This window comes from Zeus faber (genome assembly GCF_960531495.2).
Source record: "Zeus faber genome assembly, chromosome: 7".
Classification (NCBI taxonomy): domain Eukaryota; kingdom Metazoa; phylum Chordata; class Actinopteri; order Zeiformes; family Zeidae; genus Zeus; species Zeus faber.
Genome location: NC_137203.1, coordinates 27,963,373 through 27,982,875, shown reverse-complemented (window position 1 = coordinate 27,982,875; position 19,503 = coordinate 27,963,373). Strand labels below are relative to the sequence as shown.

At 42.8% G+C, this 19,503-nt stretch overlaps 2 protein-coding genes across 2 annotated transcripts in view; both read right to left on the bottom strand.

Annotated features, from left to right (window-relative positions):
• mxd1 (MAX dimerization protein 1) overlaps positions 1-2,681 on the bottom strand; it is a gene marked incomplete at its 3' end in the record, with an annotated part of 12,824 nt that extends 10,143 nt beyond the window's left edge. The window contains exons 1-2 of the mRNA XM_080004310.1: positions 2,356-2,681; positions 1,364-1,463 (exon numbers count right to left, since the gene is read on the bottom strand). Of these exons, the coding sequence (XP_079860436.1) occupies positions 1,364-1,463; positions 2,356-2,422 (167 nt within the window). The 5' untranslated portion in view covers positions 2,423-2,681. The remainder of the gene's footprint in view (positions 1-1,363; positions 1,464-2,355) is intronic.
• Positions 2,682-3,779: 1,098 nt separating this feature from the next.
• Positions 3,780-18,751, bottom strand: snrnp27 (small nuclear ribonucleoprotein 27 (U4/U6.U5)). The gene is made up of 6 exons (XM_080003911.1): positions 18,586-18,751; positions 17,812-17,938; positions 15,421-15,536; positions 8,709-8,788; positions 4,360-4,424; positions 3,780-4,135 (listed from the first exon to the last, which is right to left on the bottom strand). The coding sequence occupies exons 1-6, from the start codon at positions 18,620-18,622 to the stop codon at positions 4,081-4,083; spliced, it is 480 nt and encodes a 159-aa protein (XP_079860037.1). The 5' UTR covers positions 18,623-18,751; the 3' UTR covers positions 3,780-4,080.
• Positions 18,752-19,503: the final 752 nt, after the last annotated feature.

Here is a 19,503-nt window from a genome sequence, read left to right as displayed (position 1 = left end):
TGTGTTAGTTTGCATATAGCATATGTGTAGGGTGGGGGAGGACACGCTACATGGCTACATCTCCGTAATGGAGGAGAGGAGCGGGTGCTCTCCACCGCCTGCCAAGAGTGGGAGCGGAATAGGAGAGATAGAGGGAGGGGGTATAGAAAGAGAGTGAGCAAGAGATATGTGGAGGAGGAGGAGGAGGAGATATATAAGGGAAAAAGAGAGGAGGAGATGAGATGAGGAGAGAGAGAGAGCGATAGGACAAATAAAGCGTGAGAGGGGGGATGGGGAAGCCACTGGTATTGACACAGAACCAGAAAACACAGCGCTGCCCTCCCCCTCGCCTCCCCCCCCCCCCTTCCCCCGCTGCTCACACATTCACACCACAGGGAAACAACAGGAACTGGAGGGCTGGCTCCAGCCCTCGGACGCACCATCCCTCCATCCATCGCCACACACACACACATACACATACACATACACATACACATACACATACATACATACATACATTCTGGGTCACACGTCTGCAAATAGGGGGCTGCCTGCCCTACATTTCACAAAGCCTCGGCGGCAAAGAGAAAGGGTGGAGAAAATGATAGCATGCCTTTTTAAATGAGCGTTCTTCCAGGCTAAAATTCTGCGATTCCCAAGACGAGGGGGTGGGGGGTGGGGTAAAGTCATTGTTCAGGGGCGCTTGCTAATGATCAAGAGCCTCCACCACCGTGGCCAGTTCCAATCAACCGGGCCCATGTAAAGAGTACAATGGCTCCCGAGTGCCGCCGCATTCATTTCCTTCAAATTACGGAGAAAGACAAATCACATGTAATAGCCCATTGATGCTTGCAACCATGAAGGGGTTGGGGGTCGGGTCTATATCTCTCGGACACACGCACGTGTTTCAGATCAGTTTGCCCAAGTCAATGCTGGGATTCTGTATATTGTGGACCGTACCATATATTAATGAGACTGGTGAAAATGTGGCCTTGAGAGCTTAAAACACCAACAGGCGTATAAGGGAGAATGCTATAGCTCCATAGCCAGCGAGCCACACCCTGTGAGTGGCCAGATGGCGAGTGTGTGGGTGACAGTGTTGTGTGGGCGAAAGTGTTGTGTGGGTGACAGCTTTCGCTCGTGATTTTTTAAGAAACCCTGGTAGAGAATTGGCACGCGGTTTGGAAACACCAAGATGACTGTACAAGTCAGTTCAAAACCCCTGTTGATTGCAGACAGCGAACCCTTTCCGTGCACCCTGAAAAAAGCAAACACCCCGACTCAACTCAACTCAGGTCCAGTCCGGTCCAATGCACAATGAGACCCGGTGAGTGCAATGCAGCGGAACTGGAGAACCGCCCACGCACGGGCCTCAAATCCTTACCTGCTACTTGTGTTTTTCTTGCTTTTGCTCTTCCGCTTCAAGCTGTCCCTCTCTTTACTACTGGTGAATGGCAACATGGAGGCATAGCCATGTTCCGCTTCTGCAAAGCACATAAACAAGGGGCTGGTCACACTGGGGAAGGGCTTGAGGAATCAGTGAGTAAAAAAATAAATAAATACAAACATAGCCCTTAAAGATAGATGGACAGACTTTATTCATCCCTAGGGGGAAAGTGTGGTGTTACAGCAGCTCACATCAAAACAATAGGCAATAATAATAATAATTATAATAATAAAGTAATAACAATAACAATAATTAAAAAAAAAAAATATATATATATATATGTCATCATGCAATACACATTTTCCAAAATGGAAAATTGAAAACTATGGACATTTTAAACTAATGTGACACCTTGACATATAATTTTTTCAGCCACTCATTTGTAGCCAGTGCAAACCAGGCTTTATACACCAAGTCCCCTCTCTCTCTCTCGCTCGGACAATGATGTCATCCTGAACTGGAGTAAACCCACCACACAAACCACAACAGTGGGAAAGGAAGGGTGGGGGGGGGGGGGGGGCACTGCATGATCAAACCTCCACGAAAACAATGAAGTCTCCCCGCACATCTGATTGCATCTGGCACTTTGCACATTTGCTTTTATTTTATTTTTATCGCACGGACATTATTGCACGTGCATACGGATGCAAACGTTTGACTGGAATTAAGAAATCGACCCAGGCGGTCGAAACCCTGCACATTAAGATGTGTTGTTTTTTTTTGTTTTGTTTTTGTTTTCTTTTTGGTGTGGGGTGCAATCCACACTCCATACCTTATTGCATGGAATTATGTTTTTTATTATGGGGGATGGGGGGGGGGGGTTCTAGGACCCGATTATTATTATTATTATTATTATTATTATTATTATTTTCCATTGACATGTGCATCTACTCGGGTGATCAGGAGGAATTGACAATAAACAATTTTACCTCTTTCCCTGCGATCGAGGTACTCGGCTGCTTCGATCAACATCTGCACCATTCCGATCGCCGCCATGTTCAACAATAACACCAGGATATTAATCAAAAAATAAAAAATAAAAAAATAAAAAACAATCCGAGCTGAGGGGGATCGCTCCGCGGCTGCTGGGACTCTGCTCGTCTGGTCTCCAGGTAGCTTTGCTGTTTTTGGGTTGTTTTGGTTTTTTTTGTTGTTTTTTTTTAACGCTGATTAAAAGAATCTGTTTGGAAGAAGTGTGTCAGCTGGATGTGTCAAAACGAGCGTGCCTTGCGCCGGAGGAGCGGGCAGCCTGACATCAATGGGGAACAGTGTTTACCAACCCGCTTCCAAAACAGTGGCTTGTTGATCCGAACCACAGCTCGTTACTGTACTTTGCCACAAAGCCCCGCGTGTGCCGCGCTCCGATTGGACGCCGGGGACACCGAACGAGGCTTCCATTGGCCGGCGCGAACGTCAGTCCCGCGAAAGCTCTCGGCGGCCGTGCGCAACCGGGGCCGCGGCGGCGGCCATTTTGGCTCGAGTCGTCACTGTGAACAGCGCGCGGGGCGGGACCGGAATGGAGGCAGTTGCCGCGGAACGCACGCGCGGGCCCCGCCGTTGGGCTGGCGCTCGGTGGGGAAGGAGGCGATTGGTCCGAAGCGAGAACGAGCCTCGGCGACGGCGCCCTTGTTGTGACACGGACACACCCACTCGCCATGCTGCTTCGCGGTGTACCGCTGCGATTGGTCTCTGCGTTGTTGTTTGTACTGTTTGCGAGCCGCGGGTTGGTCCAATTCACATGCTGCGTTGCTATTGGTGCGTGGTGCTTCTCCAACGGGAGCCGCAAGCTCCAATCACCTGCACGCCCACTGCTACCCCCCCCCCGGTCAGTGCTTTCGAACGCTGGATAACTAGCAGCCAGTGAGCCCGTCATGGCCTGTCAAACGGTCACATACATAGAACACATGAAGTATATTCTGTATATTTTTATACGTTGTATATTTTAGACTGTTAATCTGTAGGCCAATACACCAGAACATATAAAGACATTTATTTTATATAAAAATGTACTTGCCCCAAAAAAAAAACAGCCGGATGTTTCAAATACTAGTATTTCAACTTCTACATTTCTTGTTAACTGCGAGGAATGTATTTCTGTTCAAACTTGCAAATCGAATAGGAAAAGAAAATAACTTACTGGCCTTTAGAAAACTACTAGAATGTACAAAAACAGATGTGTAGCACTCAAAGTGAATGTATGCATGAACTTAAGTTTGAATGAAGTTGGTGGAATATACAGTATATTAAAATTAAACAATGGTGAAGAAATACACACGGAAATAGATTTGATAATGTATCTACTGTGGGAGACAGTGATTAAACAAAAATAGCTGAGTATAGTCATGACAAGAAGTCACAATTTTGAAATATATTTATTAATGCAAAATTAAAATGCACAACACTTCAAAACCAAATGCATCCAACTGTTATGTCTCCATGGGTTCTTGTCCTTATCTTTATCTTAAGGCAAAAAATAAAAATAAGTTACATTATCAACTTGTCGCCTCAGTGTATTGAAGAATATTTGCCTTAATACATAATATTGTAGGATACAACACAACTGGGCAAAAACAACAGACAAAGGGGAAAAGAATAATGATTCATGGAAAGAAACAACACATCCAACTTCTAGTTTCTTGATATAATTTCCTTCATCAGGCGATAAAGTCCAGTGGTCTGTTGAATCCACCTTTTCTGTTCATGTACTGCCTGAGAAAACGTAAAGAAAATAAATAAAAAAACAAAACATTACATCACTGTTATCCTTGCACCACTTTAACATTACATCATCAACCACCAATGGGAGAGTTGAAGTCCCTGCATAGAAACACCTGCGTAGGTAGGTGATTGGCTATAACAACAGTGGCTGCTGACCACACACACACACACACACACACACACACACACACACACACACACACACACACACACACCTGTATTTTCTCTTCTGGGAAACATTGACAGCAAATGCGTTGACCGATCCGTCGATTTTCCTCCCCTGTTTGAAAAAGAAAGAGAAAAAGGAAAACAACATTGCCTATCAGACAACCACTGTGGAGAAGGATAAGCAGTGATGAGTCATGACTGGCATGAATGGGATTTAAAATGAATTGTATTTATATGGGAATCAGATAAAACCACAACGCCTTAATATATCTATATATCTATATATATCAAAAAAAGATTTGTTGCGTCAGTCTTTCTGCCTCGTAGGAGATAGGGAACTGGAACGGTGTCGTCTGGCAGGAGACCTGCAGGCGGGACACACAGACAGCTGGAGGACGGGTTACCAAGACCAGTGGGGGCGCGGACTGTCCTGGGCCAAATGACATTCCGAAAAACTTTCGATGATTTGGTCTGCCAAGTGGCCCATTTGTTTCTTATGCTGTAAGGGATGGTACCAAGGAGTCACATGAAACTATTTCCACAAGCTTTACCGTGGTTTCCCAACCAGCTGGTGCAGCAAGCATATTAAACTTAAATCTCTCTAAACTAAATGTCACTTGACCCAGTCACATCCACTAGTTAAATACAACATTTAAACCACTGACAGATGAAGTGAATAACATTGCTTATGTCGTTCCAAAGGAACCTGTCAAGGGGTGGGTTATATTAGGCAGTAGGTGAACAGTCAGTTCCTGAAATTGATGTGTTAGACGCAGGAAAAATGGACAAGCGTAAGGATCTGAGTGACTTTGATAAGGACCAAATTGTGATGGCTAGACGACTGGGTCAGAGCATCTCCAAAACGACAGGTCTTGTGGGGTGTTCCCGGTATGCAGTGGTTAGTACCTACCAAAAGTGGTCCAAGGAAGGACAACTGGTGAACTGGCGACAGGGTCATGGGCTCATTGACGCGCATGGGGAGCGAAGGCTAGCCCATCTGGTACGATCCCAAAGAAGAGCTACTATAGCACAAATTGCTGAAAAAGTTAATATTGGCTCTGATAGAAAGGTGTCAGAACACACAGTGCATCACAGCTTTCTACGTATGGGGCTGCGTAGCTGCAGACCGGTCAGAGTTCCCATGCTAACACCACATGAGCGTCAGAACTGGACCATGGAACAATGGAAGAAGGTGGCCTTGGTCTGATGAATCATGGGTGGTGGTCGGGGTTTATTTTGGGTTAGGGTCCAATCCGATCGAGCATCTATGGGATGTGCTGGAACAACAAGCACAGTCCATGGAGGCCCCACATTGAAACTTACAGGAGTTAAAGGATCTGCTGCTAACGTCTGGGGGCCAGATACCACAGGACACCTTCAGAGGTCTTGTGGAGTCCATGCCTCGATAGGTCAGAGCTGTTTTGGCGGCACGAGGGAATGCTACACAATATTAGTGGTGATTTTAATGTTGTCGCTGATCGGTACACAAACACACACAGCACTTTATTAGGAACACCTGTATACCTACTTATTCATGCAATTATCTATTCAGCCAATAGTTTGGCAGCAGTGCAATGCATGGAATCATGCTGATTATGGGCCAGCAGCTTCAGTTAAGGTTCACATCAAAAATGTGTTCCTAGCGTTTTCAACTGTGGCATGATTGTTGGTGCCAGACGGGCTGGTTTGAGTATTTCCGTAACTGCAGATCTCCTGGAATTTTCACGCACAACAGTCTCTAGAGTTTACAAAAAAAATCCAGTGAGGGGCAGTTCTGCGGAGAGAAGGGCTACGGTAACTGAGATAACCACTCTGTACAATTGTGGTGATTACAAAAAACTCATTGACCCTTAAGCTGAATGGGCTACAAAAGCATAAGACCACGTCTGGTTCTACTTCTGTCAGCGAAGAAGAACACTTAGGCTGCAGTGGGCACAGGTTCACCAAAACTGTACAGTTGAAGACTGGAAAAACGTAGCCTAGTCTGATGAATGCTGATTTATGCTGAGGCACACAGATAATGAGGTCAGAATTTGGTACCAACAGCATGAATCCATGGACCCAACCAGGCTTGTGTCAACATTCCAGGCTGGTGGCGGTGCCATAATGGTGTAGGGAAATTTTCTTTGGCACACTTTGGGCCTGTTAATATGCACGGTGGCGCAGTGCATTGCACTGCTGCCTCACAGCGAGAAGGTCCTGGGTTCGATTCCCGCCGGTTGGCACCGTGCTCCGGCGGGTTATCTCCCAAATAGGAGCCTTTCTGTGTGGAGTTTGCGTGTTCTCCCCGTGCTCACATGGGATTTCCTCCACCTAACGTCAGTAAGGACCCCCCAAAAAAAACATGCACACATCATCATCTGACCAGCGATGGACACTCATCGCCTGGTCCCCGGGCGCATCCACGTATGCTACCCACTGCTCCTGGCTGCACCCCCCCCCGGAGGAAGGACAAGCCAGGATGGGTTAAACGCAGAGGCCTCATTTCACCAGCCACCATCCAAAGCGTATGCATGTGGCGTGCTGTGTGACAAATAAAGATTGTTCTTCTTCATGGCCGCAATTTCCCATCTTCTAATGGCTACTTCCAGCCTGATAATGCAATGTCACAAAGCAAAAGTAATCTCAAGCTGGTTTCATGAACATGATAAGTCCTTCAGTGGCCGTCACTGGATCTGAATCCAATAGAACGTGGAATGTGACAGAACGGGAGATCCGCAGCATGAATTTGCAGCGGACAAATCTGCAAGACTGCTGTGATGTCAACATGGACAAGAATCTCAGAAGGAATGTTTCCAACATCTTGTAGAATCCATGCCAAGAATTAAGGCTGTTTTGAGAGAAAAGGGAGTCCCTACCCAGTATTAGTATAATGTTCCTAATAAAGTTCTCAGTGAGTGTATATTGAAAAAAATCAAAATAGTAGAGAATCTCTGTATGTATGTCCTTCAACTGTTTATCCGATCTACAGTACTTTACATGTTGCGGGTGTATTGCTGGGGACTAGGGCTGAACAATTTTGGAAAATATTCTCATTGCTATCTAATTTCTTTAGACCAATATTGCAATTAAGTTCCTTATTTTCTGTGTTATTCACTAAACACAAGCAAATCATTTGATAGTATGACCAACAGGACATAGGATACAGTCAACATATAAACTGCTCTTTTCTGTAGGCCAGCCCTATGTGTTATGTTATGAATTGATATGAATAACATCTTTATTTAACTACTGAACTGTAAAAAGAAAAACTTTCACAGTCGAATACTGACTGACTGATTAAACTTCAACCATTGTAGTTATTAGAATCTGAAACTAACATTCGAAAAATATGCAGCGTTTCAGCAGAAATAGAATTTTTTTTATAAAAATGTTGTGCACATACTTTCACAAATACGGAGTGCTGCTCCGTGTGTGCAGGGACAACTTAATGCTTTTTTAATTTTTAACAAAAAGTAAAAAAAACAAACAAAAAAAAAAAAACACACAGACGCATGATTCTGGAAGAGGCTCAGTCTGGAATCTACAGGTGTCCCAGTCTCTACCAGCAACACACGACCTGCACAGAAAACTGCGGCCAGCGCCGGTGCACCAGGTCTCAGCGGGTGGGCAACTGAGAGGTTTGGTTAAAACAATCGCTATACTCTCTCACCACCCATCGGGGTGGTGAGAGAGTCCCAGCGAAAGTGCCCCCAGTACACAAGGTTTCATTCCATAAGGTGACTTAAAATGAAAACACTGTTCTGGCTTGCTGATCACGGGAACCCCATCGCTGGCACGCGTATCATCGGTTCCATTGAGAGGGAGACAGGAGCGCAAATTGCGCTCGGATCGCTCCCTCTCCAGACCCCCCGATGGCATGCTAGGCGGCCGCCTATAGGAAGAGCCGGCCCTGGACAGCCCTACTGGTCAGATTGCGTTATAATAAAAAAAAAAAAAAAAAAAAAAAATAGAATAGCAGCTATTTGAAGATTGCGTTCTACCAAATTGTCGCGTAGGTTTGAATTGGATTAATAGTTCAGCCCTACTGGGTACCCAAGGACGTGCAGTGTTGAACTTGGTGCAGTTTGGCCACACGACATGTGTAATGTAACGAACTAAAAAGGAAGGAATCTTTAACAACTGTTAATCAGATCTACTTCACACTTGGCGGTTGTATTACTGGGGACCCAACGACACGCAGTGTCGAATTTGGTGCCCAAGAATGAGGACACATTGAGAACAATTTTAGTAATATCCAGTATAGTATAATATCCAAAGCAGTATCAAACCATGCTTCCATTTAAAATGACTCTGATTACAACCAAAACATAACTGAAATGCAAGCCGCAGTAGGGGGGAGAGAGACTTGGCAAAAGACGCCCACTTGTGGCTGGATGTACCATGTAGGACTTACCTTAGTGGTGTCAAATGAACCAAATCCCATCAGCTTCATCATTTCAATCTCGTCTTCCGTTTTACCCTGCATGTCCTCCGCTGGAGAGTTGGAGAGAGGGACAGGAGGTGGACAGGGGAAATAAATCATCACATTTTCAAGCACACATTGCATGAGGACAGGATTAGTGAAGACTGGAGACTGTTAATCCAATCGTTGAATAGCTTAACATTTGCATTGTGCACGGTTGAGTAATAATTAACTGTTGGTCCTCGATAAGACTGTCTTATGGACGTTTGAATCCCATTCACTTCTACTCTAAACAATTTAATCAAAATAAGAATGACATAAGCACTTTGTAGTCCAAATAAATCAGTTAACATTTGTGACAAAATGAGGTCCGAAAAATTAGGACCAGTTTTACTTGTACAAAAATCCTTGCATAGTCTTTAGCTCTAAAATGCTTTACATGAATGACCTGCAGTTAAGATTGTCAACATGAAATTTAGATTTTTATAAAGATATTGTGAGAAACAGGGTGCAGGAGAATAACAGCAATACCACATGGAAAAGACATTTAACTTTAGAGTAACTAATTCACAACTACAAGTGGTGAGTCATGTTGGGTTGGTTGCCAATTAGCAGGGTGTGTCTGCTATGAAATTAAGTCTGACAACCATGAGCGAATTAATAGTTCTAAAAGAGTAGAAGAGCCGAATAGTTAGTTCCTAAATTGTGGGTACACTGGTTACAAAAACTAAAGGATTATTGAATGTGTCAAGGAGAATAGTCTCAAAAATCCTGACAGTATATCCCAAACAAAGGTGGCTGAGCAGTCACACGTTTAAGCGCCCAGACCGCGATAGACATAACAGAATGGTGGATAAATAATGACCCGCTCTCACGCCATTACCTACTTCCGGACAGGTTTATATTTGGAGAAAGCCAGTGGATGCCTCCACCCCACAGTGTCTGTTGTCAGCTGTTAAAAATAGACAGGGCCCTTTCCATCTCATGGGAGTCGTTGCGTCCAATAATCACAGCAAAGGAAAAGGCCATTTAAAAAGACCAGGTGCAACCAGAGGGTGAAAACTCTTATAATGTTAAGGGCCCCCATACTGGTTTCGTAAACACCAGGATGCAGTGAACCTGGCCCCCCTGATCACCTGTTTTGGACATCACTGACTGTTTTCGCATATACACTAAAGTTCCTATTTTATTCCTAATAAGGCAAGACTTTCAATGTCAGAACTGTCATATAAACAACATATTTGTAATAGCTGATGCAAATAAAGCCCGGACCATAATTAGATCATATTCCCCTTAACTGTGGTTCATACAGAAGTGGAAAATTTGTTGGTACCCTTACAACTCATTGAAACAATGCTTCATTTCCTCCTGAAAAGTGATGAAATTAAAAGCAATTTTCCTCATGTATACCTGCATGCCTTTTGTATGTCAGAGTAAATCAAAGAAACTGTGAAAAGAGATAAATTATTGCTAAAGAGATCAATTCTATTCTAAAATGGCCTGGACAAAAAATATGGGACCCATAACCTTATATTTTGTTGCACAACCTTTAGAGGCAATCACTGCAATCAAGCTATTTCTGTAGCTCTCAATGAGACTTGTGCACCTGTCAACAGGTAGTTTGGCCCACTCTTCCTGATCAAACTGCTCCAACTGTCTCAGGTTTGAAGGTGCCTTCTCCAGACTGCACGTTTCAGCTCTTTCCATAGATGTTCGATAGGATTCAGATCAGGGCTCATAGAAGGCCACTTCAGAATAGTCCAATGTTTTGTTCTTATCTATTCTTGGGTGCTTTTAGCTGTGTGTTGTGGGTCATTATCCTGTTGGAGGACCCATGACCGGCGACTGAGACAGAACTTTCTGACAATGGGCAGTACCTTTCGCTCCAGAATGCCTTGATGGTCTTGAGATTTTATTGTGCCCTGCACAGATTCAAGGCACCCCATGCCAGATGCAGCAAAGCAGCCCCAAAACAAAACAGAGCCTCCTCCATGTTCCACAGAAGGTATGGTGTTCTTGTCTTTGAAAGCTTAATTTTTTTCATCTGTGAACATAGAGCTGATGTGCCTTGCTAAAAAGCTCCAGATTGGACTCATCTGTCCAAAGGACATTCTCCCAGAAGCATTGTGGCTTGTCAATATGCATTTTAGCAAATTCCAGTACGGCTTGTTTTTGTTTTTCTTTCAAAAGTGGAGTCCTTCTGGGTTTTCCATGGAGCACACTTTCACTCAAAAAGCAACGGATGGTGCAATCAGACACTGATGTACTTTGACCATGGAATTCAGCTTGTACATCTTTGGAAGTTGTCCTTGGCTTCTTTTCTACCATTCTGTTCAATCTGGGGCCGATTTTCTGCTTGCAGCCGCATCCAGGGAGGTTGGCTACAGTCCCATGGACCTTAAACTTCTTGATAATATTTGCAACAATAGTCACAAGAATATCAAGCTGCTTGGAGATGGTCTTATAGCCTTTACCTTTAACATGCTTGTCTATAATTTTCTTTCTGATCTCCCCAGACAACTTTCTCTTTTGCTTTCTCTGGTCCATGTTCAGTGTGGTGCACACGATGATACCAAACAGCAGACTGACTACTTTTCTCCATTTAAATAGGCTGAATGACTGATTATAAGATTGAAGATATGTGTGATACCACTTAAAGAAAACAGTTAGGATATCACTATAATCCAATTATTTATAATCTTTGCTAAGGGGTTCCAACAAATCTGTCCAGACCATTTTAGAATAGAATTTATCTCTTTAGCAATAATTTCTCTTTTCACAGTTTCTTTGCTTAACTGACATACAAAAGGCATGCAGGTATACATGAGAAAATTGCCTTTAATTTCATCACTTTTCAGGAGGAATGAAGCATCGTTTCAATGAGCTGTAAGGGTACCAACAAATTTGTCCGTATCTCTATAGACCCAAGCTCTATTGCTTCTGCCAGGTTCTTTCCGCACTCTCAGCAAAAGGAGGGATTGGTGCTGCAGGCATTTAACCCAGAAAAAACTATCAGAGTGTGTTTACATCGCAATGTCAAGTTCTGTGAGCCAGTGGGGTTTGACCACAAATTTCCGGTTATGTGATCCAATGGCGTTTGAGCATGGGTTCCGTTGTATTTAATCCACAATTTTAACTGGTTTCACCTATCAGTCCAATCTGGGCAAATCTGTTAATGAACAAATTTGAGGGAAGAAATAAGCTTTTCCAGTTGCTGAATCTCTCACTCATTAGATTTACAAGGCCTCATTTTAAATTTAATTCTGTTTTTGGTTGCCGTGCACCAGACTTATGGGAGACAATGACACAGTGTCACAGACAATCAGTATTAATTCCTTTCTTTTTAAAGATTTGTTCTTGAGTTACTCAGATGTTGGGTGGTTCTAATTAGAATGACTCCCTCGGTGATTGATCAGGACATGTTTTCGGAAAAATGTCCACAGCTCGCAAAAAAATTACTTGTCTTAATTCAGTTTGTACCGTAATTTCCAGACTATAAGCCGCTACTTTTTATCCACGCTTTGAACCTCGCGGCTTATCCAATGACGCGGCTAATTAATGGATTTTTCCCGCTTTCACAAGCTTCATGCCGCCAAAAAACTGAGCAAAAAACACATATGATGGTGCTCAGTTTTTTGGCAGCATGAAGCTTTCATTAGACCAATGAAATTGCCGAACGGGTTAAGGTGAAACAATGTAACTGTTTTGATTAAATCGAGCGCCCTCAAACTTCCCATCATTTACGGTAGTCATTTTGTCACCCTCATCGTGGCAAAGACACAAAGAAATGCATATGATGCAGCTTTCAAGTTGAAGGCGATGTTGGAAAAGGAAATAGAGCTGCTGCACGGGAGCTTGGTCTTAATGAGTCGATAAGATGTTGGAAACAGCAGCGTGAGGAACTGACTGTGCAAAAAGACAACAAAAGCTTTCAGAGGGAAGAAAAGCAGATGGCCCGAACTAGAAAATGAGCTCGAAGACTGATCAACACACAGAGAGCAGACGGCCGAGGTGTTTCAACTGTGCAGATCCGACTGAAAGCCAAAACAATCGCCATCGCAATGGAGTTTTAGCATTTTAGAGCTGGACCATCGTGGTGTCTGCCAGTGGGTCTTGACAGCGTGGAGCATTGTCAAAAAATCCACTACCATCAACGGGCTTGAAAAAGCTGGACTGCTGCGTGTTGAAGAGGGCAGCATGAGCTCAGCGGGGAATTTGAATCCGGATGAAAGTGAAGAGAGCGACAATGAAAACGATCCAACATTGGATGAAGCAATTCTGAGGCTATTCAACTCCGACACCGAAGGAGATGACTTCAGTGGTTTCAGTGCGCAGGAGGAGGAAGATAGTGACCAATGACTTTCTTGGTAGTCTACTGTTAACCGCAATTTTTTTATTTTTGTTACAAACCGTGTTTCGTTAAAGCCTATTTATTTTTGTTATAAGCCGTGTTTCGTTAAAGTCTATTTATTTTTGTTACAAGCCGTGTTTCGTTAAAGCCTGTGTAAAGTTCATTTGTTTCAATGTACCGGTAGGCACCTGCGGCTTATAGACATGTGTGGCTTATTTATGTTCAAAATAAATATTTTTTAAAAATTCAGGGGGTGCGGCTTATATTCAGGTGTGCTTAATAGTCCGGAAATGACGGTATGTGTACAAGCACTGAAGTGAGTTTTGCAGGTCCCCTTTAATATCTTCTACATTTTTTTAATCTATGAAAAATGTTATGTGTTTCTGTATTTATTTGTTTGGTTATAAGTTAATGTTAGTTCTCAAATAAAATAACTTATTTTAAATTTCAAATTAATTTAAATTATTTTGCACATTTTCACAAAATATTGGTCAAAACGTTGGTGATCAGTGGACTAGGACTCACCAATATCGGGATCAGCCCCCCCCCCCCCCGCAAAAAAAAAAAAAAAAAGAACCTGGCATCGGTCAGGTTCGACAGAATATTTTGTTCTGGTTTTTCCACCGTAAATCTTATTCATGTGTGCATGTAAACATATAGGTAGAACATTCATGTGAAATATGGATTGGTGAAGAGTGTTGAAATACCCCACTACAGCTCAGGACATGTATAACATTATTTAAAGAAGTAAGCAACCCTTCTGAAGGCAAAATGGCTGCACTACTCCTTTTTTTAGGTCATAGATAAAGGTTGGTAGGTGATTCTGTTATTTTTATGTCCCCCTAGAATTTAAATTTTGTGTAAAAACTCCCCATGATCCTTTAGATTATACATTATATCATATTGCCCAGTCCTAAGTGCATAGTAGCAATTCTTTCACTATAATAAATTGTGCATTGTTGGCCATAAAAAATAAATAAATAAGTATTTTTTTCTTTCCCCATTAAACATACATACACAAAGGTGAGCAATCAAATGTCTTAATCTCCAACCTTTCAACGTGCAGAAATAAGAGATTTTGGAGAATTTGGAGACTTAAAAAGTATCAACTGCTGCAGGTGGTGGGGCTCGCCTGAAAAATCTCAATATCGGTGCAAATATCTTGACATCTAATAGCAGTTCAAAATTAATACCTTTGGCACCAGTCTCCTATTTGTATAGTGGAAATACTGAATTACACTGCTTTTAAGTGAACATGGTTAAAATAAGTCTTTCCTTGCGCGGATAGGGTTAAGACTAGGGGATGCTGTTGATTTCTTTGAAACGTGGGCTTGTGAAGCCCTTTGAGACTGTACTGAGATCAAGGTCTATATAAATAAACTTGACCTTTGTAAACTAAATATCTACTAGAGTTGTTCCGATACCAAAATGTTGGCTCCGATACCAAAATACCAGCTTTGGTACATCGTTATTGATAGCACCGTAAACCAACCAAAGACTTTTGGAAAAATTAATAATCTTAACATATACTTTCAAAAAATAAGAACATATAGCTGGGTGTCACTTGTCAAATGTTATCACACCTGTTGCGATTTGAAAAGATCGGGGCGATGGTCGCACTGATGCTTCCAAAGGTTGGAAGTGTTGCCTCCCTTGGCAAGACAACTTTCAAGCATTTGGAAAATGGCACTCCAATGTTTTTGGGTTCGCCTTTTTCACTGGCCTTGCAAGCGAAGTACTTCGATATTTTGCAACGAGCACCCTGCTTTTCCACAAGTTGTCGACTGTCACAGTGTGAGCAGCTCCGCAGCAGCAGCTTTGTCTCAGTACATAAACAGACACACACGCTCATAGGTCTCTAAGCACACGCACTCCACTGACAGCACGGTATTTGTTTCCTAATCTAGCGTTGCTGGATAATGAGACCGTGCAGAGCCAGAGGCAGCCAGTCCATTGGCACCGAGTTTGAAAGCACACGTTTGGGAAATAGCACCTCTGGTTTGTTATTTCTGTCCAGGTCGAAACTATTTTCCCTTTTTAAGTTTAGCTACTGCGTTTGAGAGACAGGTGTGACGAAGCAAGATTATTTTTTCCCCAATGGATGCCAACCACCATTTTGTTGCAATAGAAAACCTAAGCCTAGAGAAAAGAATTAACACTTTTGGTACCCTAATGTATAGGGGTTGGATGTTAAGCAACACATCATTCTGCCAAGTAATGGCTTTTAATTTGAATTCAGAGACAACAATATATTCTTAATTTTATTATCCAACAACTGACAAAATTTACTCAGCCAGTTCAATCCCACAGCAAGGGAACATACCCCCCCCATAAACCATGTATAACTCATACCTGAGATCTGAATCTGCTTTACTGGCTTCTCCTTGCCTTCTTTACGGTCGTCATCGCGTCTGTCTTTCTGCCTCGTAGGAGATAGGGAACTGGAATGGTGTCGTCTGGCAGGAGACCTGCAGGCGGGACACACGGACAGCTGGAGGACGGGTTACCAAGACCAGTGGGGGGCGCGGACTGTCCTGGGCCAAATGACATTCCGAAAAACTTTCGATGATTTGGTCTGCCAAGTGGCCCATTTGTTTCTTATGCTGTAAGGGATGGTACCAAGGAGTCACATGAAACTATTTCCACAAGCTTTACCGTGGTTTCCCAACCAGCTGGTGCAGCAAGCATATTAAACTTAAATCTCTCTAAACTAAATGTCACTTGACCCAGTCACATCCACTAGTTAAATACAACATTTAAACCACTGACAGATGAAGTGAATAACATTGCTCATCTCGTTCCAAAGGAACCTGTCAAGGGGTGGGTTATATTAGGCAACAGAGATGACTGGGTGAGAGCATCTTTAAAACAGCAGGTCTTCTGGGGTGTTCCCGGTATGCAGTGGTTAGAAGCTACCAAAAGTGGTCCAAGGGAAGACAACCGGTGAACCGGCGACAGGGTCACGGGCACCCATGGGCTCATTGATGCACGTGAGGAGCAAAGTCTAGTCCGTCTGGTCTGATCCCACAGAAGAGCACAAATTGCTGAAAAAGTTAATGCTGCTATGATAGAAAGGTGTCAGAACACACAGTGCATCACAGCTTGCTGTGTATTGGCTGAACTGTCACAGTGCCCATGCTGACCCCTGTCTAACGCGGAAAGGGCCTACAATGTGCACTTGAGCTTCAGAACTAGATCATGGAGCAATTGAGAAGGTGGCTGGGTCCGATCCGATCAAGCGTCCGTACGTTTTTTTTGGAACAGCAAGCCCGATCCATTGGGGCCCCATCTGGCAACTTTAAGGATCTGCTGCTAACGTCTTGGTGCAAGACACCTTCAGAGGTCTTGTGGAGTCCATGGGTCAGAGCCGTTTTGGAGTCACGAGGGGGAGCTACAAAATATTAGTCGTTATTAGTGGTAGTTTTTAATGTTGTGGCTGATCGGTGGGCACACAAACACATGTTTGTTGCATGGTAAAAGAAAAAATTGCTATCCAATCTATTTCTTAAATACAACTTATTGTGGCGACACATGCAACTAGGGCTGTGACAATTCACCACAGGGTTGAGTGCATTCCCGTCATCACCGAAAATAATCTCATATATATATATATATATATATTTTTTTTTTTTTTGTGTGTGTATTTTTTTTTTGCTGGTGAAAGTTCCAGGGAGATATTGAATAAAAACACAATAATCAATGCTCAGTTATCATCACTGTCTGTCTTCTATCCTATGTTGACGGACTTTGGGAGAAATTTTTCAGTTGCGCCCCTGAGTCCGACCCACTTGTCACTTCAGCTTTGTGCGCCACTTGCAAGGGGGATCCGTTTATTATGAATTTCTGGGGCTGTACCCCACTCAAAATTTTGTCAGTCGATTTGGATTTGGCCGTTTAATGCAAATATTCGATTGTGGGGGACGGGCACAGGGAGTAACTGGTTCCTCCGAATAAAAACTAAAAACAGTGTACTGAACTAAAAACACACTGTTTTTATTTGTTTTGTTTGGCTGAACAGCTCCAAATGCATAACAAGTATCTCCGCAATCGCACAGAGAGCTGTGTTAGTGGTCAAAAATATATTTATGATTCCTTTATATACAACTAGCGAAATCCAATTAAAAGACAGTGTCTAATATTTTAATATTGTCACATAATGGTTAATGATCGGTTAACGAGGGTTGGCTTTCGGTCATAAAAAAAAATTCTAAATTTGCATCCCTATTAGGAACACTTGTATGTGCATTTATGTTATCAGCCAATCGTGTGGCAGCAGTGCAATGCAAAAAAATTTGCAGATACGGGTCAGAAGCTTCACATCAACCACCAGAGTCGGAAAAAAATGTGATGTCAGTGTTTGACCGTGGCATGATTGTTGTTGCCAGACGGTTTGATTACTTCATGAATTTTGTTTTACTTTATTCCATTTCATGAACATGACAAGTTCTTCAGTTGCCTTCCCAGTCACCAGATCTAAAGAGATGTGACAGAACAGGAGATTCGCAGCATGAATGTGCAGCTGACAAATCTACAGGAATTGCGTGACGCAATTATGTCAACAAGAATATTTCTTACATATTGTGGAATCCATGCCAAGAAGAATTAAGGCTATTTTGAGAGCAAAGGTAGGCCCTACCCGGTATTATAGTGTTCCGAATAAAGCTCTAAGCGTGTGAGTGTATGTACAAACACCTTCTGCAACCCCTGTTTACGTTTGTAACATATGGGGTATACATGTCTCACCTTGAGCGCCTCCTGTGAGGGGAGCGCGAGCGACTTCTCCGCCGCTCTCGGTCTCGGGAACGGGAGCGCTCCCTCTCCCTACGACGCCGCTCGCGCTCCCTGGAAGCAGAGCGAGACCGCCGCCTCTCTGCGGAAGAACAAAAAATGTTATCTTGACAAAAATTGAATTTACATGTCAGAGTTACTGAAACCCTCCATTATAATGGGTGAAGTCAACAACATCTGAATGAAGAAAAAACAAACCTCTAAATCTGGTGGGACTTTTATTTCAAGTTCTGTACAATTACGACATGTTTAAGTGAGAGGGATTACCATATCCCCCACAATTACTACGCAAGGCAAACGTATTCAATACCCTTAAGTAATAAAGTGTCTGCAGGAATACAACAGTTTAGTCTTTTCAGGTCTGTTGTAATGTTGCAAACATTGAATTTAGGACCTTGACAAATAAAGATTGTTCTTCATTTCGGACCTTGACTGCAGTGAGAATATAGACGGATCAAGAAAACGACGCATGCATCTTGTTTATCACCTTTGACACTCGAAAGACGACGTGGTTGTTATTACGTAGAAATAGTAAATACTTTATTTTGGTTTTTAAAAACAACGACGGAATTTGGCATTTCGCGGGTGAAGCGGGCATTAGTGCAACATTACAATTGGATGGGAGCCGCCATTAAAACAATACATAAGTAAAACCTGATAAGCTAACCGCTAGCCAATCAAAGCTAACGCTGGCTTCCAGGGGGGGTCGAATGTGTTCTTCCGTCTTACCTCGTCTGGGCGGCGTTCGGCTTCTGCTCCGTCCCATCTTCTCTGAAACCGAGGATCGAGATAAGGGGGGTGGAAAAAAATTGGACTCGACAAAACGAGCGTAACTTCGTGCTCCGCGGCTGTACACAGCGAACACCAGCACGACGACCAGAAGGAGTTCTTCCTGTGTATGAATTCCCCTTCCGGTGTCTTCATTAACCCCTCACCCACCTGCCCGACTATTTATTTCGTAAATAAATGATAATTTAATAAACAAATATTGAAAAAATAAATAACAAAGTATGAAATGCATTAAATACATTAAATCCACAATATTAATCAAATGTATTTATTTTAGCGGTTGCCAATACTGTGCAACGGCGAATAGTGACGTCACGAACATATCACGTGACAGTGTCCCCTCCTTCCGCTCTCTCAGAATCCTGTCCTGCACCAAGTCAGAATTCTGAGTTTAATTCTAAATTGTCGTTATTCTGAGTTTAATGTCAGTTTTCTGTGAAAAAAACCCAAAACATGTCAGAACTCTGTGATTAATACAGAATAACATTATAATAAAATGCAAAATAGCAATATTTGACTAAACTTTTTCACATGGTAGTTATATTTCCCATGTGGCCCTCATCCTCTTTTGTATGTTTCCATGATGACAGCAATTCTCTGCTGCACTTTGTTATTTTCCCGATAGCAAACCTCTTGTGAAGTGGAATATATATTCAAATTAAAAGTAGCAGGCCACGATTCCCAGTTGTTTTGATAGATGTTGTGTCCATGTGGCCTGAAAACTGTAGAGGATTAGCATGCAGAATTTGCTATGATAGTAATAATCATGAAAGTAAGCATACTGCGCTAACAGCACACTTAATAACTAAATTAAACAAGCGGAATAAAGGCCAATAAGTGGGATAATATCAGTAATCA

Excerpts from the sequence above, each read along its gene's own strand:
- snrnp27 (XM_080003911.1), bottom strand. The coding sequence starts at position 18,622 with ATGGGACGGAGCAGAAGCCGAACGCCGCCCAGACGAG. Across the intron at positions 15,537-17,811 it reads CCTCACAGGAGGCGCTCAAG|GTCTCCTGCCAGACGACACC; the intron begins GTGAGACATGTA and ends TCCCGCCTGCAG. Across the intron at positions 8,789-15,420 it reads AAAGCAGATTCAGATCTCAG|CGGAGGACATGCAGGGTAAA; the intron begins GTATGAGTTATA and ends CCAACTCTCCAG.